At 40.4% G+C, this 25985-nt stretch overlaps 1 protein-coding gene across 5 annotated transcripts in view; it reads right to left on the bottom strand.

The window, feature by feature from the left end:
- ARID4B (AT-rich interaction domain 4B) overlaps positions 1-25985 on the bottom strand; it is a 127995-nt gene that overhangs the window by 1920 nt on the left and 100090 nt on the right. For 4 of the 5 annotated variants that reach the window (XM_032491874.1, XM_032491876.1, XM_032491875.1 and 1 more), the window contains 6 exons: positions 17876-17960; positions 15173-15371; positions 10520-11734; positions 7649-7762; positions 5265-5480; positions 4208-4354 (listed from right to left, as the gene is read on the bottom strand). In XM_032491874.1, coding sequence (XP_032347765.1) covers positions 4208-4354; positions 5265-5480; positions 7649-7762; positions 10520-11734; positions 15173-15371; positions 17876-17960 — 1976 coding nt within the window. Of the gene's footprint in view, positions 1-4207; positions 4355-5264; positions 5481-6849; positions 7000-7648; positions 7763-10519; positions 11735-15172; positions 15372-17875; positions 17961-25985 lie in introns of those variants that run through there. The other variant, XR_004324148.1, reaches the window with a different exon arrangement.

Raw genomic sequence — 25985 nt, forward strand, 5'->3', positions numbered from 1 at the left:
TCAAGTAACAAAGAAACGCTGAACTACATGAGAAGTAACAAAAAAGGAGAGATCAGGGAATGTTCCTGCAAGGATCAAAGAGGAAAAAGTAACCAGGTTCCCAGTCCACTGAGAGATGGAAATAAAAGAGAGGACAGACTTTCTGTGATAATGAAACAAATATCAAAAAGATCTTTGGATTCACTAGAAAAATATCTGTAATCCATCCCCAAATCTTTTCCCCCCTCCTAACTCCTATATCTTTCTGCTTTGGGAGTTTCTTATGAAATTAAATGATGATGAGAATGGAAGGTTAAATGCTTCTTAAGGCTGGGACAAATAACTCCTGCCACAAATAACACAGTAACTGCTGCGTTTTCTTCCACTTGGTTTACAAAGTGGCACATTATTTATTCTCCTCAAGGAAATTCTCTCATTGTTATAAATCAGTGTCTGAAAACTTTTTTAAAGAATACATGCACAAGGTAAAAAAAAAATCATTCAGTATTGGGCTATATGGTGAAAAAAGCCAATCTCCCTCGTGTCCAGGGCCCCCTAGTCCTCCAAACTCCTCTCCCCACTGTTAGCAGCTGCTTCACGGCCTTTAAAACTCCCAACAGGGACTGGCCAAGTCCTGCCCTGGGGCCAGATCTGGCCTGCCTGGGTTAAGAAAATTCTACTGGAACACAGCTATGCCCATTTGTTCACATCTGGCCTTTGCCAGATTTCACACCTGCAATGATACAGTCAAGACTACAAGGGCCACAAAGCCCAAAATACTTACTAGCTGTCCCTACAGAAAATGTTTGCTCTTGTTGTAATGAGCTGTAATGGAAAAGAAACTGAAAAAAAATATGTATGTGTGTATAACGGAATTGCTTTGCTGTACACCTGAAACTAACATTGTAAATCAATTACACTTCAATAAAATATAAGAATTAAAAAAAAAAAAGAAAATGTTTGCAACCCTTGTTCTAGAGGAATTTTATCGGCTGACTCTAGAGATGTGATACGCAAATTTAAAATGAAAACACTAGCAACTTCACTTTTAAGTGAACAAGAGGAAGCATAATACAGAGTCGGACTCCTGATTTTTTTTTCCACTTAATCTATCTTAGGGGATTCCTCCTTATCAGTCATACAGATTTCTAAGCTGAATAGTATTCCACTGTATTCATGAATTGTAACTAATGTAATTCCTAGTCTTTTGCTATTACCAACAAGTGAATACACCGATTATAAATAAAAATTTAAATGTCTACTTATTTTTCATCAATGCAATATATCATTGGAGAATACAATTTAATTATTTCTATCTTCTATTATAAATATTTCTGTAACAAATTTCTTTGTGGCTACGTATTTTTCCTTGGGACCTATACTTAGAACCAGAATCAGTTAGTTCTCCAAACTCGCAAACTGTTTCCCGAGATAACTGTGCCAATGTTTCCAGCAGTGCATAAGGACATGAATTTCACTGTTTTCCAAGAATTGGTTTGAGTTATAAAACAGACTATTTCTGTCTGTACTTTTTTTGGTATACACTTTCTACATATCAACATTCAACTTCTTTTCAAATACTCCATCACCCAGACAGACTTTCACCCACCTCGCAAATTAAGAAGCCTAGACAAAGGTGGAGTTAAAGGAATTATCACGAAAGCAGAAGAGGGAAGAAGAAAAATTCATCTGAAGAAAAAGCAAAAAACAACAAGAATGAAAGTGTCTCGGAGGTCGGGACTAGGGGAAAGAGAAGAGGGTCAGGGAGCAGAGTCCCAGGCTGAGGACCACACGGGCTCCCTCCCCCGCCCCCAGCCCCATTTCCCTGCGCCCCTCACAGCAGAGCTCAGGGCCTCCCAGGGCGCTGTCTCCACCTCCTCACCTTCCTCTCTGGGTTGAACCAGAGCCAACCCAGCCTCTCTCCACGGCTCACCTGAAATGCTTTGCAGAGGTCACCAATGATTCCAACTCTGTCCACCCCCCCTCGACCACGCCCCCTCCCCCCTCCGGCCACCCCCCCCACCTGCTCCCGTTTGTCCCCCCCCCCAGGCCCCACCTCCTCAAGCGCTGCTGGCTGTGTCCTCTCCTCAGCCTTGCCTCTAACAGTTGGCGTGTCCCAGCCCAGCTTTCCTTCTTCCCTGTTCTACCCACACTGCTTGCCGAGGTGATTTATTCAAGTACAGGGGTTTAAAAACACCAAGGGCAATAACTCCTGTGCTACAGAATAGCCCATAACTTGAAAAGCACACCTCTGAGTCCTGACCTCTCCCCCGGCTACAAACTTCCATCCCGCTGTCCGCCTGCCGTCTCCACTCGGGTGCCTAGTAGGGGCTGCAAAATACGTCACATCTAACACGCAAGGTCTGGTCCTTTCCGCTGTCCCAGAACAATCTCCTTTCTAGGTCTTCCTCGTGTCCAAAACTGGCACCAGGATCCAGCTGTTCAAGGTGAAAACCTACAAGCCATGCTTAACTTCTCTCTCTCCTTCATCTACCACACCGTCCATCAGCAAACACGGCTAACGCCACCGTAACTGCTTCCACCGTTACTGAAACCATCCTAGTCTGGGTCACAAGCGGTGGGCGCCCAAGTCACCACTGCTTGTGCCACCAGCCCCCTCGAGTCTCCTTCCCACAGGGCCAGCAGCGGGCTTCAGAAAACTACACACGGATCACGTCAGCTGTGTGTGGAACTTCCTATCAGCTGTCTATCTCAGGATAGAATCTAAACGCCTCCTCCTGGCCCACAGGGCTACACATGACTTCTGTTTACCACATTTTCACCGAAATGGTTTCTTTCTGTTCCTGGAAAGCACAAGTGTACTTCCCTCTCAGAGCAGTTCTCCACCTGCGTGATTCTGCCCGCTACAGGATATCTGGCCCAGGCTGGACGCATCTGTGGTTGTCACAACCATGGGGCGCTGCTGCCATCCAGTGGGTACAGGCCAGAGAGGCTGTAACATTCCAGACTGCACGGACAGCGCCCCGCCCCCAACACAGCAAAGAATTATCTGGCCCAAACGTCAGGGATTCCAAGTCTGATAAACTCTAGCAGGGAATACGCGCGGTTCTCTCCGCCTGCGACCCTTTTACAGACTGAACTGTGTCTCTCCCAAGTTCTGTGCTGAAGCCCTAATTCCCAGTGTGACAGGATTTGGAGCCAGGGCCTTCAGGGAGGTGATTAAGGTTAAATGAAATCATAAGGGTGGGGCCCTAATCCAACAGGGCTGTGTCCTCATCAGAAGAGGAAGAGAAACCAGAGAGTCCATCTCCCTGTGCACAGGGGAACCACGCAGCGGCATTCTGCCGGCTACGGAGAAGCCGCAGGAGGACCACGCAAGGCGGCGACGCGGGTCTTGGGCTCCGGCCTCGGAGCTGTGAGAAGGTGCCCGCGGCCGTTTCAGCCTCCCAGCTTATCTGCCTGTTGAAATGACAACAAAGGATTGAGAGTACTGTGGAAACGTAATGTACAGAACAGCAGCAGGTTCTGAGGAAACTGACTCCAGCGCGGACAGACATCCTACATCCTACCGTGGGTGCAGCGCTATCCCACAGCCGCGCGGGGGCCGCGGGGGGAAGGGAGTCAACGGGCGCGGCCAGCTCCCTTGCCGTCTCACTTTCAGAGATCGCCACAGCCACCCCAACCTCCAGCAGCCAGCAGCCTTCAAGCCGGAGACAAAGCAACTCCGCCTGCAAACCTTAGGACTCACTGAAGGCTCAGGCGGTGGTCAGCATCCTTCGCAGTATTTTTTAACTGAGGCACATACGCTGCTGCTTTAGACACGACGCGGCCGCAGCTCAGACGGCAGCGCGGCGCGAAGGAAACGGAAACATTCACGTGGCTCGCTTCAGTGTGACACTTGCTGCGTCGTGTCTGGAAACGAGCCTGCGGCAGCGACTCCAAGATCGGCCCACCTCGGCACGGCAGCCGTACGGCGCCCCGCCCGCACGTCCGCACCCTCTCACCCCCTCCGCGCATGCGGGTCCCCAGGGACGCGCGGTCTCCCCACCGCCCGGGTGGGACGAGTTTGGGGGGAAGAGGAGTGTAAGCTCCATCAAAGTGAATACGACGGTTTGAGAGAACTGTTTCTTTAGCTAAATCTCTATAGATAAGGGAAATAAGCCAGAGGGATAAAGAACTTGCCTGAAAACACACCGATACAATTCATGGGAGCCCCACTGCAGCACAAACTGCTCATGTTTAAGTAAAGGAAGGTCAGAACACCTACTTTCTCTCTCTTTCTTCTTTAAACGCTTTCTCCTCCGATCAATGGAAGCTACTTCAGATTTTAATGACAGATAATGTTTTCTGATTTCTTGTAGTTTTTCTTGAAGAACTGTGATGCGTTCAGCACTTGTCATATTTTCCAGGTCCGCTGTGAATTGAAAACTTTCATGAATATGCATTTTTGAACAAAATTTTCAAATATAAAAGAGAACATATAGTGTTGTAGAATGAGGTCAAGACAGAGAAACTAAAAATGAGGTTTGTAAATATATGTCTGCCTAAGTTTTTCCCCTAGCTTAAAACAATGCCTGGCACTAACATACGCATGGCATTTTGTGACTGAATGAGTGTGCAGAACTAAAGGTCTCATGACCTAAACATGAAGGTTAGAAATTCCGCATTCATGCACAGTATCACCACACTGTATCATTAAAAATCATACTCAGAAATGAGACTGCAAAGACACCAAAATGTTCAAACTGCTATATTTTTGAGAGTTAGGACTGTGGATAAATTTTTCTCTTTTGTCCTTCTTTGTTAGATTTTTTCATAAGAATGTGTAACTATTAACTTGGAGGAAAAATTTCAAATGCTCTAAAGCTATTTTTAATCTCCTAAGAATATTTCCCTGTGTGAGAAACTCTGGAGTAGTCTCCTCCCTCCAAAAAAAAATGTGTAATGGATATTCTCATACACACAGAAACACAGACAGCAGAGCCACACACACTCATCACCCAGCTTCAGGAATCAGCAGTTCGCAGCAAACTCTGTCTCATTTGTACCTCGGCCAAGCCCAACCCCCAACATCAGGTTTTTTAAGGCAAATTCCCAGCACTGTAACAGAAATATCTAGTCAACGTTGATATCTGCCTCAATGCCTTAAAATTTATCGTTTAGCAATTTTTTATTCAAATCCAGATCCAAATAAGGTCTCCGCAGTGCCATGGTTACTGTGTCTCCAGGTCCGGTCACAGCCACTTCCCCAGCGTCGCCCGAAGCCAGGCTGGCCAGGCTCGCGCGCCTACTGCCGAACCGGGGAGCAGGCGCGTGGCACTTACACATCTGAAAGCTCCACTTGTAAACTTTGGGTAGTCGGCTGCTGGCTTCCTTGAGGTCGGGGTCCTTGTCGCCATTCTTCCCGCACTTCCCTGGGGAATGTGTCCTCGCAGGGGACTTGGCGCCATGAGACTTCAGCCCAGAGGAGACCGACTTGACGGGCTGAGTCTTCGCTGCGCTCTCACCGGCAGAGAGCTCCTCACTGTCACTGCTGTTTGCTGAAAGAAAAAGAAAAGCACCAAAGGATGTCACAGATTTTAGTGGACAATTTAAAATTAGCCATTTGAATGTGTTACTACAGTAAACAATCTGCCTTGCAGACCCTGCCTACAAACCAGGAAAGTCATCAAGCACAAACGCAGCAGCAGCTCAGGAAAACAAAAGCCAAAACCTCTTCTTACCTGAATTGCCAATAATACGTTTTTTTAAAAAATACTCAAACTAACCTTCTAACACCTGGCAGAGCATCCCGTGCACAGTACCTATCTGCATGCCCTTTCCTTCTGTGTTAGCATGTCTAACGAAGAATACAGCACCTTTTAAAATGGTTCAAAATGGAGACTTCTTAAATTTTATACTTTGAACATGTGCACAGACTGCGTACAGGACATTTTCCTACACCTTTAGCCACAAACAATGCATAATCGTCAGATTCAATATGGGATTCTTTGGGAATAAACTTTAAACTTTGATATATACAATGGATTTCTTATGAAACTCCTACATAAGAGATTGTTGACTAAAATAAACCAACAGTTTTATCCCGGTAAGTATTTCAGTAATTTATGAAGAATTCAAAAGTCTATACTATAATTCTGCTACATTTGCCTTGGCTGATTAAAGCCTCAGCACTAGATTGAAAGTGCTTAACACCCTGACCGATGACCATGTGAACAGGTGACAGGATTGATACTTCCATAAACCACCTCTGTCTGGATATAAAGTCGTATTTTAGATTCCATGAGAGTTAATTCACTTTACTAAATTATTCGAGGACGACTGTTTCCCCATTCTGATTCACCAAGATGTAAGCCCAATAATTAAAATGGGAGCATACACTATCAACTGCTAAGTCTCTAAATTATCTGAATGTGTTAACTGCCTTGTTGAAGATGAGCCCTCTTAGAGAATGTCATTTAAATGGTAAAATCTTGAAGACAAAAATATCACAGTGTAATAAGAAACATTCTGAATATCCTGTAAGTTACTCCAAATAACTGGTGGTCAGTTTGGCATCAAGTTTATTTTCATCTATCAGTTCTTCTTGGAACAACAGCTACCCAAAAAAAAAGAAAAAAAAAAGGCAAATTTAGGCTCTAAAAGCCTGAAAAGTGTTCCAGATAGGAAAGATACATAGCCAGTACCCTCACTGTGGAGCTGGAGGAATAAAGAAACTCCACCAATCTTTTACACACATCTTAAAAGCCTCCCTTCCCCGTCCCCCCACTGCTGCTCTGGAAGCCCTGGCAACTCCTAGCTAAGCCACCCCAGGCGTGGCCCCACTCTGATGCAGTGGTCTGCCTCAGCTTGGCTTTCGTGGCCTTGCTGAGCACAGCCGCCCGGGGCCCCGAAGGATGCCATATTCACCGCCTGGAAGTCATAAGGGCTCAGCAGAACCTCGGGGAGCTGGCCGCATAAGCCTTTTCTGCACTGAAGTGCAGCCAAGCCGGCCAAAGGTCAGGCAGTGGAGGTGGCAGGAGTCTCCTGGAAGAGCAGCAGGAGGTCAGTGTGGGACACCTGAAAAAAAATTCTTTACATATTTTCTGCTTCTTACTTTGTCTACAAAAGAGAGATAAAATGTGCAGCTCTCAGGAGAAATACAGTATATATATATTCCTGTAGGTCGATGAACAGAGTCATTGTAAAGTTATCAGTTAGAACACACTTAACCCAAGTATTCTCACAGCTGCTCTTGGGTACGCAGTTTATGATACCAAAGACAAAGGCAGTAGACTGGAGTTACGGGAATTACAATTCTAAACTATCTTGACTGCTCTCTTCTAGGCTGATTTTGCCTGGAGAATCACAAAGCAATCAAATTCATTGTAATAAAAGTGTAACTGAAGCCTTTCATAATTCGTAATATAGATAACCACAAAAGAACTGCTGAACATAAAACAAAGACGCAGATGTTTATATTATATTGGCTATTTCTTTTTTAAGAGATTACCTGATCATTCATCAGCAATGGATACCCCTGCTGAAGAACTAAATTGCTTAATCCTAGGGTTTACCTAGGATCAGAAGACTTCTGTGTAATTTTCTGGGGTAGAGACAAAATCAGAGTATTGAACTATCCCCATATGCTGAATAACCTTTTCTTAGTGGAGAAAAAAACATATCCATCATTATCTTCATGTTTAAAAATGAGAGATTTCATACTTACTGCCTTTTCCCTTCTTTTTGTTGTTTACCACCGTTGCTTTATGGCTTCGCTTCTGCTTTTTTGATGAACTTCCTCCTCCCTGAGCTTCTCTCACTCTTTTCTGGCCTGTACAGGCTTTGATGGGAAAGGAATTAAGTTAATACAAAATAAAACCAAACTTTCCTCAGGTGCAAATTAATTTTGCATTTTAGAAGAACAGGGCAATTCTGAAAATATACATGTTCTTTACGTGATTTATAAACTATCATAGAAATTACTACAATTTAAAAAATAAACTGTCATTAATGAGCTGAATTACTGCACATAATAAAATTAGTTTTTAAAAAAGAAAATAAAGTATGTACATTTTTCTTAGAAAAATCATATATAAACTGAAAGTAGTTCTCAATATAGTACTGGGGTTTATGAGTCTAGTAATTCTAAAACAGGTCTATGCTGAAATGTGTTAAAATTCAGTAAAACCAGAATAATTACAAATTAAAATATAATTGCTTTATCTTAAAATGATATTAATGAAATTTTAAAATGATACAATATTAATGGAATTTTAGTAGCAAGTCGCACATAATTATATAATAAATTTATGATAAATTGTTTTTATCATAATTAGTAACAACAACTTAGCTCCTAAGGACAATGGTTAATAGGTACACCATTTACAAATCCAGCATAGCAGTTCTAAGAAACATTGCATCTTCTTGGTAGAAAGTTATCCCAAAACATAAATATCTCCCTTTTCTTCAAGGAACAGTCCGAGTCCTACCTTTCCTGCTGCTCACTCCAGACTATACTTCCTGTACTGCTAATTTGAGCCTCAGCACCCACTGTGTTTCTCTGTCTAATTACTTATATTGCTTCTTACACCACACAGTACGGTCTGTGTCCTAGGATTAATAGTCTTATCTCCATTCAGTTCCAATGTCAGATACTATGATGACACAATGTAATTAATACTATGATAAAATTATGCCATGTTTGTTACCAAAAAAAGTTTCTCAGTCCCATTACAATGGTAAAATCAACCATGGGTATACAAGACATAGCTTTGTTAGAAAAATTGGAACAGGCTTATTAACTGTTTTATTTGCAACTTCTTAGTTTTCTTTGTTTATGGGTTACAGTTAATTGATAACTTTTCCTAACTATTTTAATGTAACAAAGTGAAACATAAAGAAGGTGATTTAGATACTGTCTATATTCAAGTACAGAATCTTAAAAGTAACGACCAGGTTTCTCTCCAAGAGTGTAATTCTGAAACTTTCCGCTATAAGAAATATTTATGAAAGTGAGGCTATATGAAATAGGTGCTTAAGAATTTATTTCTGAAGAGATATAAATTCTAAAAAATACTATAACATGATTTGATTTGATAAGGCCAATAAACCCTAAATATAGGAGTAGTTCTAAAACTGCTTACTTTTTAACTTTGTCAAGATTAAAATTCAAAAGGGCAATACTGACTTAGTCTATCACAAGATAAGCTATCAGATATCTTTTTAAAAAAATAAATTTTAATCTTTCATGAGGTATGAGCAACATGGTGAGGACCCAACCTCTTTAGAATTGTAACTATTAAAACTTTATCATATTATTGTTCAAAGTCTTTATCATCTGTGATAAAGGCCTCTTTAATTTTGAAGATTACTCATGTCTGGGTACTTCAGTTCCACGAGATAGTACAGCACACAAATATAATCATAGTAGCCACATGTGTGAATGCAAAACAAAAAACCCCAATAAACAAAGAACATGGAAATTTAATGGCAACCATTAAAAAATTTTTTTTAAATAGCAGTACTGGGGATTGAACCCAGAATCTCGTGCATACTAAGCGTGTGCTCTGCCACGGACCTAACTTCCCTCCTCCCTCAATACTTTCTTTTTAAAGAATGTTTTAAGTCAAAATTTATGTGATAATGTTATGTCAATTGTTATCTCAAGAAAACTGGGAAAAGAAAAAAAAGACTTGTGAGAGAAGACTTGGAAATAACTCATCTGATCTAGACCATCTTTCTTTAAGTTCAGCTAAAACCCTAAAGCTAGCATAATAAAACGTGGTGTGTTACAGAAAATGCACACCCTAGTGCTCTGTCTTTACACTGGAAAAGTGAGGTTCAGAGCCAAGGGGCAGCCCAGGGCACACTGACTTAAAGACACCTGAACGCAGCAGTTTGTGAGGAAAATGGCACAAGTGTAGCTCCAGCACCACCAAAAGGCACTACTACCTTGGGGAAGTACTCACTCCAAGGTCCACTTCTAGCAGCTTCACAGAGCACCTAGGAAGCATCTCTGCACCTGCATGTGCATTAACACATACACTGGTCTTTCCATTTGGAAGCTATGCACCTAAGCAAGCATCAGTTCCTTCACCAACTCACATCGTGAGTCAGGCTTGAAAATCAGTTTGGCCCGTTGTCTGCAGACAGCATGCCTGGCTGCTCCCAACCCCTACATAGTACTCGGTTATAGGAGGAGGGGTCTGCCAATAAATCAGTGTTTGTGAGACACTGGGCACTACAATGGCAAAAACAAGGCTACAGAAATGTATCTAAGGGGCTCATGCCACACGGTCAGCCAGCATACGTGCACTCCCCACAGGTCTGGATGTGGGCCTGGGTGCAATCTCTAGCACACATCCTGCTCCACCATGAAGTGTCACGGACTGCTGAAGCAAAGGGCATTAAGTCCTTTTCAAGCTTTTCAATGCATTCCGCTATTCATGATACAAATCACCTTTCAAACTTCCATTCTGACCATGTTCACACAAGTCCGCCACCTACACACCTCCCACTGTACCGAGAGATACTGTGAACCCACTGCGACTGCAAGGGGGGAAGTCCTCAAGTGAGGCCTCCCGGGCGGCGCCCCCACCTTTCTCGGGATGCTCGGGCTCGGGCTGGGCGCTGCTGCTGGAGCTCACGCTGGCATCGCAGCCGGCTGGCGAGCTGTTCCCCTCCGACTGCAGGTCCTGGAGCTCCCCGGCGACACTGTCCACCTCGATCGTGCTGTCAGTTTCACTCTTGATGCTCCGAATTTCCTCCTGGTTTGGAGCCAGTGGCTCTGACGCTGTCACCACAGACTGCTGCCGGCTGGCTTCCGTCACAGTGACCGAGGAAGGCGACTCGGGTGTAGTGGGAGGGGTATTCAGCACTGAATTGCTGCCACTACTTGGAAATTCTGATTTCTTGTCACTGACCTCCACCGGCTTCTCCTCAGTGGGCTTAGGCTCGGCACCGGGTGGCGGCGGCATCCCCAGCTCGGCACCAGGCGAGCAGCTCTCCTCCTCGGCCACCGTCTGCAGGGACCCCTCGGCCGGGCCCTCCTCGGGGGCGGGGTGCGGCGGGGAGGCTGCAGCCTCCGTGTCAGAGTCTGAGAAAAGCTCCTTCAGCGTTTTCTTAGGCCACTGTCCCTGAATACTTGACCATACATCTTTTCGATCTTTCGCTCTGCTGTTCTGAAGCCTCTCATCAGAGTTATTTAAAAGTTTTATCCTTTTTTCTGCAACTTCTGAAAATCCTGAATAGAAACCTGTTGTCCGCAGAGATTTTCTTTTTTCCTCCAAACCGTTGTATTTCTTAGTTGGCGTCATCTTTGCTTTCGATTTTTCTTCTTCGTCTTCGTCTGAAGAGCTGTTGCTGCTGTTTTCCACACAGAGGGAGTCTTTGCCCTTGGCCTTGTCCTCCTTCCTGCCGGGCGACCCTGTCTTCAGACACTCCTCCGCACTGCAGTACCTTCTCTTCCCACGTTTCCCCGCTGCCTTCGAACATTTATCCGTGTGGTCCTTCTTGACATCCTTTCTCTTTTTCGTGATCTCATCATCTTCTTCATAATCAGTATCTTCTGATAGTCCTTCTATGTCTTTTCTTAATCTCTCTGGAGATTTCGATAAGGGTTTGGCTATTACCAAATCTGCATGGCCTTTATTTTCTTCTAGCAAAGATGAACTATTCTGTTCCTCTTTTGAAATAAGATCATTTCTGGCGTGGGTCAAATGATCAACCTTAGACTCCTCTTTGCCATTGTTATCTATGTCTTGAACACCTGTCTCATCCTCTTGCTCACTGTCTTCTGCAGAACTTTCAGAAGCTGGAAAAGAAAAGAGAGACGAGGGTGGTAAGAATACTAGATGTCGTCCCTGTGCAGCTGGAACACACACACAGTACGGCCTGTGTTTGGAACCACCCCAGGCCGCTAGGCTTCCTCGTCATTTTACCACGAAGGAAATGGAGCTGCAGGGAGTTAAGACCCTCACCTAAAGACGGAAATGTTGTGTCATGACTGTAGTGGTAGCTGCCCTACTGTGTACTTTTGCCAAAACTCATCAAATTGTAAACATACAAGTTGTGACTTTTATTGTTCGTGAATTATACCTCAATAAAACATTGTAAAAAAGAAACTTCTCTGAATTTATGAGCAGAAAGCAGCGGAGTCAGGATGCAGTCCCAGGCTGCTTTAACTCCAGTCTCTCTTCTTATAGAAGTGTAGCCTTCATTTCCAAAGTAGCAATGATCACTCAAAGATTCTGTGAACAATGTATTTCCACAAGAGAAGCTTTACAGGACAACACAACTAACTTAAGTAATCAAGACCTTATATAAACATATCTACATAATTTATTTCTTAAATGTTCATTTTAGTAAATAAATTCAACTAAGTATAAAATAATAGCTCTTATTATGATTTTAGCATAACATTTACTGAGACGCTGCCAAGCGCCATGTACTTTGACAAGCTTCGCACGGGCCATCTCATCCATTCTCGTGCCAATCCTATGGCACATATACAGGTATTAGCCACACTTTATAGTTTAGGGGACTGGGATCTGGAGAGGTTAAGTAAGCTTCCCCAGACAGCTGGAGTAAGGCAAGACCAAATCAAATCTCAGTCATTTGACTTCAGAACTTAGAATCTTAACTGTAACACTCTAACCAAAAACCCATGTGTGTTCTTTAGCTAGGTTTATTAAGAGTAGAAACTAACTGATACAATATAGTTTAAAATATTTAATCTTTTCACTGTGTTCCCACGTAGCCAAGTTTTTTAAATTATCAAAGTAATACATATACATGGTTAAAACAAACTGAGACTCAGAATAAACACCAATGGTTCCTTTTCTCTTCCCTCCCTAGCCTCCTCAATCTTGTAACTATTTTTCCTGATAGTTACCATCAACTCTTAATAGCTGATCTATGAAGTTTGGTCTGCTAAAAGCAATGAGGATTTTCTCTCTTATTAATACCTTCACTCCCTTCTGCCATACTTTCCATATATGTATCTTAAGTTCATTAGAGTATAACATATGTAAACGTGGTTCACATCACAGTGAACAGTACACTTGATACTTCTTTCTTGTACAGCTTTTTATTTTTCTAAGAATTTCCATAAGTCCTTTTCTACACGTTATGGCTTTCTTTTTTATACCTTTCACATTTATTTCAATTGCTCCAGGAAGCCAAGCATTCTGTCCAGTTCCCTACTCCCAAAGTCTCCCTTCCCAGAGATCTATTTTCTGCCCCATCTGGCTGGTCGCTCACTGGGTCTGCTCTTCAGTTTTGAAGGTACCGCTCTTTTGCTTATAATGTTCAAAACACTACCTTCATTTGTCTTCTCACTCATTTGTGGCGATTTTTTTTTATTCCTGATACTTTATAATTTCCTAACTCTATGGCTTGGATCTCTCTTCATTAATTTATCAGGTTATTTGGTGGGTTCTTTCCATTTAAAGATTCGTATCTGTCAGTTCTGAAAATATTTCCTATTTAGTTATTTTTTCCACCCAAGGCTTATTTAATCCTAGCAGAGTGTGTGTGTGTGTGTGTGTGTGTGTGTGTGTGTGTGTGTGTGTGTGTGTGTGTAGAGACAGCAAGAAAGCGAGAATGTGTACTATACAACACTAAGGAATGAGGTATAAATCAACAAGCGATAACAGAACTGTGAGACAGTTCAAAAGAAAACTAGTCGGTTTCTTCCAATGTTTAGTTTTTAAAACTCCAATTGCTTTTTACAGTTACATATAACCAGCCATGCTGTTTCCATGGCTTCTTCATTCCTTGTGCTGTTTGATGGGATTCTAGACACAACGCTGGTTTCTCTCTCCCCATTATAAAACACAAAAATGATATAAATATGAGCACACGCAAACAACAGTGGTGCGTGTGTGGTTACTTGCTAATTTCTCCCCCTCGGCAGTCACTGTTCGTTCCTAGACTGATACTCCACGTCACTCATCTTTTCTCTCAAATTACCAGTGCAGCTTTCTTACACTTCCTAGAAGAGTTCCTCAACTTCAAATTCTAAGTGCTCTATTGAATTTCAGTTTCAATGTTCAGCTCCAAGTTCTTCTTGTTCTTTGTTCTTTTCTCACTGCATGCTGTTTTGGTTTCCAGATGCTCGGTTTCTCTCTGAAACTACTAATAACCGCAGACGTAACTGGTTTTGCTACCTTCTTCCATCTCTCTTCAAAGCTCATTTCTTCTGCTTGCTTTAGTTACCATCTTTCATGCTGGAGCTTTCCTTGATCATTCATACTTAAGGATGACCGACTAAAACCTGACTGGCACCACCGTGTTAACAGCGTTTATTACTGGATAAGCTTTCCAACAGACAACTCATCAGATACCCAGCTTACTTGCGGGGTCTCTAGTGCCAGAATGTGGAAGACTGTTCTCTAACTCTTTGCTAGCGATAGTCTCTTCATAAAATCTCAACCATCACCCACCCTCTCATTCTGTTCCCAGCCTACCTCCTGTCAAGGGGGGGTAAAGCCCTAGTTATCTCTGTTCTACTCTCCCAGCTGGGATCCATCTTTCTTTATATATATGCATATGCACACACATATGCATTCTTTTTTATTGAAGTATAGTTGATTTACAATGTTGTGTACATATGCATTCTTAACAACAATCATTTTCTACCTGGAAATACCCTAGAAATTAGATTTATTTATTTATTTTGACAAAGATACTTGGGATTGAGCCCAGGACCTCACGCATGCTAAGCACACACTCTACCACTGAGCTCTACCCTCCCCCTATTTGTTAAATTTCATTCGGCTTGAAAGATTAAGATATCATGAAAGAGATCATAACAAATGCAATCAAGATAGGCGCAGTTTGGTATTCTTTACAGAAGAACTCACTATGATTTTATAGTCTGATATTACATAATACAAACTATGCTTTACACGGCAACAGAGAAAGTGGTACCTGAAAAAAAAACAGCAATAGTACTAGAGAGTGAATATTATTATTTTTTTAAGTTGAAGTACAGTCAGTTTACAATTGTGTCAATTTCTGGTGTACTTAAATTTTAACTAAAATCTAATGGTACCCTTAGATCTACTAGTAACAGAAACACTTCCAAGCCTTAATCAACATCCGATTTTATAATAGATTTTAATAACAGATTATAATAACAGAGTCAACAAAATTCTAGTTCAATTAAAAAAGGCAATTTGATAATCACTGAATTACCTTTATAAAATCTGATTTATAAAAACTAAAAACAAATGCTTGTTATGTTTACCTTGAAGTCCATTAAGGATAGAAGTGATTTCTATGGATTTAATGTGAGCTGTATCAGAGTTTTTGGCATCAGTTAGATCCAATTTGGACACCATTTCAGGAGATGGGTTTGTCTGAAACGGTGGTTTTGACAAGCGCCGAAGTTTACAGTTTTTAGGAGAGTACTTTTCATCTTTGTCTTTTTCTTTGTCTAATTTATTCTAGGTTAAGAAAAAAAAAGTATCCCGTGTTAGCCATAATTTATCATGAGGTATGTATTAGTAACAATGATAAAACTCATTTTTAACTCAAAGTTACAGACTATACTATTAAATGACACAGAAAGAAAAAATATAAAAAGTCCCTTACAACAGCCAGATATTTTTTTCACGGTTATTTAACAAATACCACAGGAAGAGAAACACATTTTTCTCTAATATTTATATATTAATAGTGGAAATAAATTAGCAATAAAGTAGGCAACTAAGACTAGCAACCTTCCATACGGCCAATAGTCATAACAGGTGTTACAAATTCTTTAAAAGTGTATCACAATAGGCTTAAATTAAATAGTCATTTTAAAACAAAGAAACGCAATTTCAACCTGGTAGTTCTAAAACCTGTAAGATTCTCAGTATAAAATGTGGTTGGGAATAACAAAGTTTCATATGTCTGCATTCAGTTGACAGCTGGGAGTAACTCTAAACAAATGATTCACTGTGAAGTCAAGTCAGGGGGCAGCCTTCCTGGATCACTGATAAATTAATGATGTTTCAGGAAAAAATGAGAAATGTTCTCAAATTCTCTACTGAGGAACAGATCAGCAGAGGATAACTAATGATTCCTGGAAACTATTTTTTAAATTTGTTTTTAAAATAATTTATAGAAAAAATAATTTAGACAAGCTTCTACATGATGCTGTAGACAGAGCATGACGTAGCCATGAGCAGCTCTGAAGCTGCTGCACAGACTGCAGAATCTGAGTGACTACTGTCACGGTTCTCCCCGAGACGGTGCATAGCTACTCTCCTGCCGGATGTACAGCAGAGAAGTTAATCCATTACAGACAACAGACCCTTTAGGGTAGTAGCTCTCCAAGTGTGGACCCGGGCCCAGCGACGTTAGCATCTCTGGTCATTTGTCAGAAATGAAAACTGGAGCCAGACTCAGATCTAGTGAATGGAAGTACTGGGGACGGTGCCAAGCGATCCGAGTTTGAGCAAGCCCTCCAGGTGACCGTGACACGTGCTTGAGTGTGAGGCCCACTGACTCAGAGCATCGGGGCTGAATTCCCTGAATGCACTGAGAAGGCGTACGTGCAGGGAGACTACCAAAACCTAACAAGGGTTAGCGGTGATCTAATTTTTCTATTCTTGCCAGTCTTTTCATCACGTCACCGCCTTATACCAGAGCTCATGATACACCATCCACTCTGAAGGCAGAAATAGTCTATCCCACACGAGGTTCAAATGTGGCTTTTAACGACTGTCACAGGACAGCCTTAGAAACAGTGCTTCTCAGAGTCAGATGAGATCGAGGGAGGGGCATCCAATATTACATATTTTGTAGGAAGCTTTTTCAAAATTCACATCCTTCTTCCCTCATTACCAGGAATTTTAAATGCTTGGGATGGGCCAAGAACTGAGAGCCAAATAATTATTTAGAAAAAACTCTCCAAGTAATATTCTAGTATTGCTGCTCCCAACCCTGCCCGACCCCCTACCTGAGAAACACCACCCCGAAAACCTGCTCTGAGTAAGGAAACTGGCTTTTTAGTGCCACGCACACAAAACTCTTCTAGTAGCTCAAAGCCATGCTAAATACAGCATGCGCGCCATACTGCCCATAAAGACCAAGACTGGGGATGAAAAGGAGTCTGAACAGCCCTGGGCTGTAGCTGCCGGGCTGCTACGCCAAAACTTCAAAAACACGGACCCAGTTCCACAGTGCAAAAGGATAATCACATTAGGGGCAAATTTGCAGTATTTAGGGTCATTAGGGTATCACTCTTCAGGAAAGTAAATAGCTCTTCATTTTTAATGTTAAAATTCATTTTCTGGAGAACTATTAAAGACCTCAACTATACATATCATTCAAACTATTAAAAAGATAAAAAATATTCTAAAATCTAGTTAATGATCTACTTTATAATAAAACATTAAAAAGATTTAGTCTTAGAATGAATAAGAGTAACTCTGTCATACACAGAAGAAACACTCCTTTCCACACCAGCTCATTAACAGACCCCTACAGCTCCTCTGTGGGGGACGCCTAGCAGGTCCTGTGAACGTGTTCTAAGCCACAGCCACATAAGCTGCGAGTCAGAGAGAGAAAGAGAAAAAAAGAAGAGCTGCAGACAGGCCCTTCCCTGACCTCAGACACCTCTTCCTCCTCTGGACGGTTCAAGGCTATGGCAGGAACCCCAGGGCTGCTGGCTGGAGACCAGCAGTGCAGGGAACGGCTGACACGGGGAAGGGCCACCTGGCTGAGAGGCTCAGACAACGCAGGAACGAGGAGGCCTCAAAGATCATTTAGTGCCGTTTCCAAAATGCGTTTCCATAAGCTGACAGTATGAGCTGGACCCACACCTAGCATTTGATACATTTGCTATTTCAAGAGAGTATTTCCAACTCTAGTAATGCTAATGCACACACACTTAATACATCACTTGGGAGGAAAATTTCTTTAATTAAGAGCCATGATGTACAGCAAAGCAGGCGCTTACCTTTATTTTCTTCCGATGTTTTATCTTTGGCACATTTTTATCAGCAGGTCTTACTATTTTATCTGCTTTAATCCATTCATCATACCTAAAATTGAAGGAAATGAATATAAATATACAGAAGTAACTATGCCGCATTCACGAGAAACTCATAAATAGAACCATAACATTCAGAACTGGACAGGATGTTGGAGGTCATTTTGCTCAACTTCCTCATTCAAGGAATAAAGCCACCAAAGCCTAAAGAGAGCGAAGGAGTGACCTGTCCAAGGACACAGTCAGCCACTGGCTGAGCTGCGACTCGGCACATCTCTGCCCTCCCAGACCAGCACTCCTTCCTCTGCTCCACCAGAGAGAAACCAAATCTCTAAGTAACTATCAAGAGAAATCACAATATTTTCTATACTTCTTTGTTCACTTTGTTTTGTTCTTAAGCAGCAAGTAGTTGACTTTTTTCTAAACATATCAGGAAGCTCAGGGAAAGCATGGCTCTGCCAAGTTCTCAGTCTCCTGCGATGTTTCCTGAGTGTACAGGCAGCCGAGGGCTGACAGTCCGCCTGCCTTTACAGGGTGCAAGGTACTACTGACTGCAATAAATCTGTTCAGTTCAAGCAAAAACACTGACAGTTTATTTCTGTAAAAACTCAACTAGAAAGAAGAAACGTTAAAAACTAATTTCTTTTTACGTTCAAAAGTTTTATACATTTATTCTGGAAAATGGAAAACTTACTGACATTTTTAACTCAAGAACGTGAGAAACTGAAAATGAGGTTCTAAATTAAAATGTCCTTGTTACTAGACGTACTAACTGAAGTAGCAGAGAGCTCCAGCCAGGAGGTGAATGACTGGGTCCCACCTGACTAACAGCTACATCCCTGCTCTAGGTAGGCCTGGAGGGTGTATATATATAAACTCCCGCGGGCTGCGGCAAAGCTGCGGGCTCACCCCCATGCAACAGGCTGTGTCTGCAGCTGCGGGAAACTGCTGAGGGCTACGGTGATAATTAGAACGAGGAAAGAATGGAATGAGTTTTAGAAAAGTCTTTCCATAAGCCCTGCTAACCAGTTATGTGGCCCTGGTCAGACTTAGTTCATTCTGTATAAAATAAGACACACTAAAAAGGTAAAATAAAAAAAAAAAAAAGACTGCACATCACATATGGCTTTTTGAGGATCGACTATGTGATGAGTACTGTGAAATGTTTGAAGACAACTTTATTCTTCTACTAAACACATCCTTTGATATTTATGCTGACACACAGTAGCTACCTGTATGTTTACAGTACTTTTAATTTTCTCATTAATACAGAAAATTGTACTATGCTTGAGAAGAAAGCAATTTACTTCCTTCCAAAATTGGAGTGAAGGCGAAGAAAGAACAGAAAACATCTCCACCCTCCACACAAAGTTGAATGTGAACTTCTAGAAGCTGCTCTCATTTGAACATAGTTATGTAAATCAACGTGATGTACTTCGTTTAAAAGAAAACAAAACAAGCTTTCTATTTTCTTATGAGATAAATTAAAAATAGTTCATATTAAGGTCACACGTAACATCAACAAAAGCTAAACGAGCAACGTGAGTTTTTTACCTTTACCTAAGACTATCTGTTGTATGCTTAGTTTTGTAATACTAGACATTTCTACTTACCAGTAAGATTGCTACTCAATTCAACTTGGACTTCTGACATTAACAGATTTCAAATTAGGGTAAAACAGTAGCTTTCAATGTAAGAATTATCACCAAAATATTTTACACTTGTATATTTTACAAGGAGCATCAAACAAGCAAAAAATAGTTACTGTCTTTATAATTAAAATGTTCATTGTAATAGAGGAAGATTTCTTTCTGATGCAGAAATAATGTATGTTACTTGAATTCTCTTAGGAAGCAAGGTACATAAATAGAAGTATGTCTACTCCGTATGGCAAGGCTGACGCTCACTGCCTGAGCTCCACCAGAGCGCAGGTGCTACGTGCTAAGCACGCGCTCCTCCATCCAGTTACACACTCAGGATGCTATGAGAGGGCCAACTATCTGAAGGACGTAAGTAGTGAGTCTGTGGGTAGAAAGAGTGCTGGGCCAGGCAGGAAAAAAGAGACATTCCAGAATTAGAAGAAACAAACTAAATACACTTCTGAAATATTTGAATAGTAGTAATTAAACACTGTGGTCTTCCTGTCTGGATAACAATTTTGTTTTAAAATTACTGAATATTCTGTATGATTTTAGAAGACTCCTCGGGAAATTCTTTAGATACGTTTCCTACTAGAGTAATTAATTACATGGTAACTTATGGTTCTTAAGTATCAATTAATATTCTATTATGACTCCTTTATTATTTGCCTCTTCCTATTCTACTTTCTCAGTGCTGGTTGTTTGTTCAGGTATTCCCTTGTTCTGATACTAGTTTTATATTTTTTCTCAGCCAGATTTATGCTCTCTTTGCATAAAATGTAGTAACAAAATATTGTTAATGTTGTTGTAATACTGTTTAGAACTAGAACATGACTTAGAAATCTATCGATGAATTTATTTCAGAATGGGAAGCGGACTGCCTGTTAAGAGAGTAGAATACTAGAATGACGGCAGAGGGCACGCCAGGTCCTACCCAGGGTAAGCACAGAGAAGAGGCCAGACCAGCAGCTGAAAAGGCCGCACTAAGAAAGCACAGGAGGAACCAACCCACGATGAGAGGGAACGGTGAACACAATGTGTGAGAATTTTGGTTCAGGAAGCCTTTTCAAATTATAAATGTCCTTATCAAATAGAGATTGAGAAGACTAATGTAAACATTAACAAATATTTCAAAATGTAATGAGGTTCTAAATGGCATTTTACGTGGCTGATTAATCTTATAAGGAAAAAAAAGATCAGAAAATAAACTGACAGCTATATATAGCTGATCATTATATTTTGAAATTAGGAAATGCTCTTTTCCTTTATGTAATTACTCATTAGAGTATTATTCAAGAGTTCTGTTTTCTTTACAGAATAGTTTCAAAGAATAGGAAGAAGAAAAACAAAAATTCATGTGGGCAAAAAACAAACTGATATCCCCCCAAAATTCAACGTTTCCTACTGACACTAAATTATGCAAGAAAGAGCTAGGCTAACTTAATTTTTATTTTACTAGTGCTTGTTGATTTAAATAAAGGAGGTAGTATTAGGGGGCCAAGAACTCTGATTCCCTGTCTAATACAGAGAATAAAGACCTGAATGAAGGGAACTTAGTTCAGAACTACAAAAAAGGCCGCCATTGATTCTGTACATTTTATATAAACTTAGACTTTTTGTATAACATATTTAACATTAGAAAGAGACTACAACACATTTACTTTGGGCATAAGAAAGTAGTCAAAGAAGATAAAAAATGGGAAAATTAGCTCAAATTCACATATTTTGAATACCATAAAAATGGAAATTACTGGGAAGTGGCAAAGAGGAGAAAATTGCAGCTAAGAAGCAGAAGACCATGAAGTATTTCTCAATTTCCCCTTGGGTACCATACCAAGTAAAATATCCATTCATACTTTAAAATACATTCTTAACGAATATAAGAATTTTAATGACTAAGTCAAATATAAGTTTTTTGTTTTTAAAATGCTTCCATCTTTTTCTCAAACATCCCCCAATTCAGGGACCTGCTGTTCACCCTTAGCTGTAAGACCATCCCTGCACAGGGGCTCGGCAATAGCCCGGAGTCTGCTTTAAGCATCACACAGGGAATTAAGACAACAGAATGCATGTTTTGATGGAGTCTCTCTACTGTGTCGGAAGAACACTACCCAACAGCTATTCAGGACAACAAGCATTCAAAGAAACAACTTTATTGTTAACTAGATTTCTCTAAAGGGTAACAGGCCTGTTGCTGTTAGCTATCATGTCTTGTGATAATGTAACTTGAAAACTAGGAGAAGAATTTGAGCAGAAAAATTTGAACAAAGTGATTGGCCTATGAACATAATGACTTGCAACTTTAAATCCAAGCAACAGAGTTTTATGAGAATGTCTGAGGAAAATGAGGTAGTGGGGATGACTGATACAAACTATAATGCCTTTAATTGGACTTTAAATTTAGAAATTATGATCAGAAGAGAGGACTTGGTCTCTTTGTGACATAAGGAAATATAGTTTGCCAGAGCACAAGGAAAAAAGGATTACTAAGTTCTTCCATTTAAAAACAAATATAAAAAAAAAAAAAGAAAAACAAATATTGAAACAAATATTAACAAATACTGAGGTAGAAAATTAAGATTAAGTCTATTAGTGAGTACACTTTTCCAATTCAGTTATCAATAAATTCATTGTAATTAATGCATGGAGTCTAGACAAGTATCTGATATTTAAGTAAAGTACTAAGGAAAACATTTTAAAAGCATATACATGACTTACTTGAGAATATTCCATTGAGATCATCTAACATCCAAGTAATGGAGCAGCAGGAAAGAACAGATGCATGGGCACCTCATTTAACTCTAACGGTCTGCTCCCTGACCTCATAAAATGAAGACGGTGGACCAGATGACCCCCAAATTTAAAAAACTACATGAAGAGCCTGCTCAAGGGCTGATTCATTTGACAAACAGGCCTTAGGTCCCTGTCCTGAGGCAGGCTCTGCGCTGGGCGCTGGGGACCAAGCCTCACAGCTCCCACACTGGTGAGGACCATTAAGCAGAAGACAGCTCTCGTCAGTAATTACAGAAGTACCAATACAAACCTTCCAAACCTTTCCAAAAAAGCAGCTACGTCAATATCTGGAATTTCAAGTGCTGAATTAAAACATGTACACAAAGCGAAAAGGAACATTCAGAGACCGCAGCACACTTGCTCTCACCAGAGAAAAACAGAGCTAACAAGAAAGCTTTGTCAGTTTTGTTTGGATGCGTTGGCAAATCACCTAAGAAGTCCGCTAGCAACAATAAAAATGGAAAAGAACATTAGTCGACCACATTAAGACACCAAAATGGTTACTGTGCCCACATCAGTTCAGATTTTGGTTATGCATAAACCCAACTAAACCACTTTCAAAGAAAAATTATCAGCCATGTATTAATACATACCCAGAAGATATAATCTCAGAGGCTTAAAAAACAATATTACATGCAGAATAAACATACTGTACAAATGACTTCATAAACAAAACCAAACAGTAAAAACTCACTATTTAAAATATGCATATAGATTATAAAATGATAAAATCTAATAACTAACCATTAATATAAGTAAAATATTAAAATCACTTGTATTTTGTTTTCCATAATGGATAGACTCATTTAATAATTGCTTAACAATATGTATCTTATATCTTACCTACCTATACACAAAAAGGTTAATATATGTCATAAAACTAACTAAGCTTTAAAAAACCTCACATCTAGAGTGGAAACTTAGGCTCTCTTAGCAAGGAAAGAAATCTTCCCCCCTTAATTAAGAAAATATGAGGGGAAAATATGACAATGTCATAGAAACAAGAGCCCGTCACAGTAAAAAGCAGCACTAGTTACTATCAGCCCCGAAACTTAGAAGCAGTTCAGTCAATATTTACCCACTTTATGAATTTTCTATAATAGTCTGTTTACATATTTTAATGAGGGAATTTCTAAAGCAAAACTTACGAACAGACCTAATGAATACAATTTGAAGCTTTTAGTCATGTACTTAAGATAAAACAAAAATAAAAGAACTGTATTATTGAAAAATAATATTCTAAGCATACCATTAACATTGCATATTTCCACTTCATATAACACTCAAATACATATCAAAGACACAGGAGTAGTGTTTATCATAATAAGGAATATAACAGGAGAATGACAGGAACATGAATATTACAGCATAACCATATTAAAGTTTTGACACAACGAGGCCAAGAGAATGGTGGTGTAATCACAATGATCAGTTTTCCTAGAGGACTGAACTGTCTAAAAGGAGACAAAGGCTAGGTCTTTAGGCAGAGGCAGTATACAATGCTAAGAAAACAACACAGGGTCCTGTTCCAGGCCTAGAGACAAGTGCAAATGCCTAACAACTGTGGCACTCGCTGTATTTTGTGAGGCAGATACTTTTAAAAGTGCCCCAAAAGTTTGTTTATTAATATTTGATAAGCTTAGGGGATTAGTATTTTTTGTGCATGCAGACAAACATAACTGATGCACCTGCCACTCTACAAAACCACAACATGGAATAGATCCAAGTTATACTTTACATTAAGTGTACCTGCCAATGTACAAAAAAATACGTAACGGACAGGCCTAGTGTAGTGAACACCCTAAGCTGTTTACAGGAAGAGAGGAAAAAAGAAAACCCATCTGAGTGCAAAAATACGTGAGTTATTCATCTTTTCCATGAAGAAAATGTTTAACTTGCACTGAAAAAACTAGTTAATTAAAAAGTCATTTTTAAAATAAAAATTATTTTCATGTTCACCTTATTCATTGCTTATAAGCTTTGGTTTAAATATAAATATGTAGGACTGTTTGACACAAAGCATTTGCATGCTGCAAAAGAATTCTTCACATGAGCAGTAAGATACAGTCCTTTCATTTTCACAGTAGTTTTTAATTTTAATATGCTTTATGTCATAAACATAAGTGAACAGGCCAGGAGTCTGTGACAGAAGGGCTAAAGGAGGCGAGGGTCTGGAGATGCCAGTGAGGTATCGTGAAAAGAGCAGCACACAGGAGGAGGGCGTGCAAAGGGAACAGGAAGGCTTGGTGAAAAGGAGATGGACAATGTTCCCCTTCTCCTCCTAAAACGGGCTTACAGACATTTACTTGGAAACCATGGTCAAATGGCTTCATTTATACTTCTTTAACTTTCCTAGAACACCTAGCTTTCCTTTTTATCATGACCAGAATAATTATTTCAAAGCACGTGAGTAGAACAACTTCGTACTCTTATCAATATTCCTAAGTCCAATGGTGTGGACAGTGAAAGTACGGTAGGAAAGGAATAAAGAAACGTACGCCTGCACATTTTCTAGGATACAATACCAAACCCACAAGCAACAAAGAAAAAAATAAACGGGACTATTTCAAAATTAAAAACTTTTATACAGCAAAAGACACTATCAAGAGTGAAAAGATACACAAACAAGCACACGACGAGACGCCTGGCGTCACTAGTTATTAGGGAAATGCACACCAAAACCACGATGCGATAACCTAGGTGAGCTGGGATAAACATTTTTTCAAAACAGAAAGTAACAAATGTTGGCAAGAATATGGAGAAATTGGAACCCTAATACCTTGTTGGTAAGAATGTAAAATGGTGCAGCCTCTGTGGAAAAGAGTTTGCTCCTCAAAAAGTTGAAGAGTCAGCATGTAAGAAACAACAGAGAAGTAACAGAGAAGACACTCCAGGCCACAGCCGTCCCAGCCCCCACCAGCCTCCTCACCCCACAGGTCCCTCTTCTGTACACTGTCCCTTTCACTCGGATTTCAACTTCTGCTCTACTTCCACTCTGCTGCCAGGATGAGGTCCAATTTAGTTCAATATTCATTTCATAGTTACCACACGCCAGGCACATTCATAATATTCTAGATATGGTAAGGGATATTAATGGAAAGAATATGAAACTGGGATTTTTTTAATGTTTTAAAAAATGCACTTTTGTAATGGAAAGTAATGGAATCCTGATGTAGAAAGCTTAAACACTGAAAAAATCTACCTACAGTCCTAAATGGAAGTTATATTCCAGGAGCTCAAATTCCTTTGGCTCCAAAAAATAATTTAGAAAAACTCAGTATCAGAAAAGGAACTCAAATTAGGCGGAAAATAGGAACAGAACGTAAAACAAGTTAAAATGGATACCAGAAAGAATAAAAGAAGGGAATAGTCAGAAGGCAGAAAACACATAAATATAAGACAGAATAACTGAGGGGTGGCTTCTTAATTTGAGAAAAGGAAAAGAAAAAAGAAAAGAAAAGGGAAAGGAAAGGAAAGGAAAGGAAAGAAGAAAGGGAAGGAAAGGAAAAGAAAGTAAAGAAGGAAAGGAAAGGAAGGACAGGAAAGGAGGAGAGGAGAGAAAGGGGGGGAGAGAGCGGAAGGAAGGGAAGGAAGAGAGAGGGAGACTGCTTCTTTCTTCGAGACTCTTCGCTCGTTCTCTTCTT

Source organism: Camelus ferus, chromosome 11 (assembly GCF_009834535.1).
Source record: "Camelus ferus isolate YT-003-E chromosome 11, BCGSAC_Cfer_1.0, whole genome shotgun sequence".
Taxonomy (NCBI): Eukaryota; Metazoa; Chordata; class Mammalia; order Artiodactyla; family Camelidae; genus Camelus; species Camelus ferus.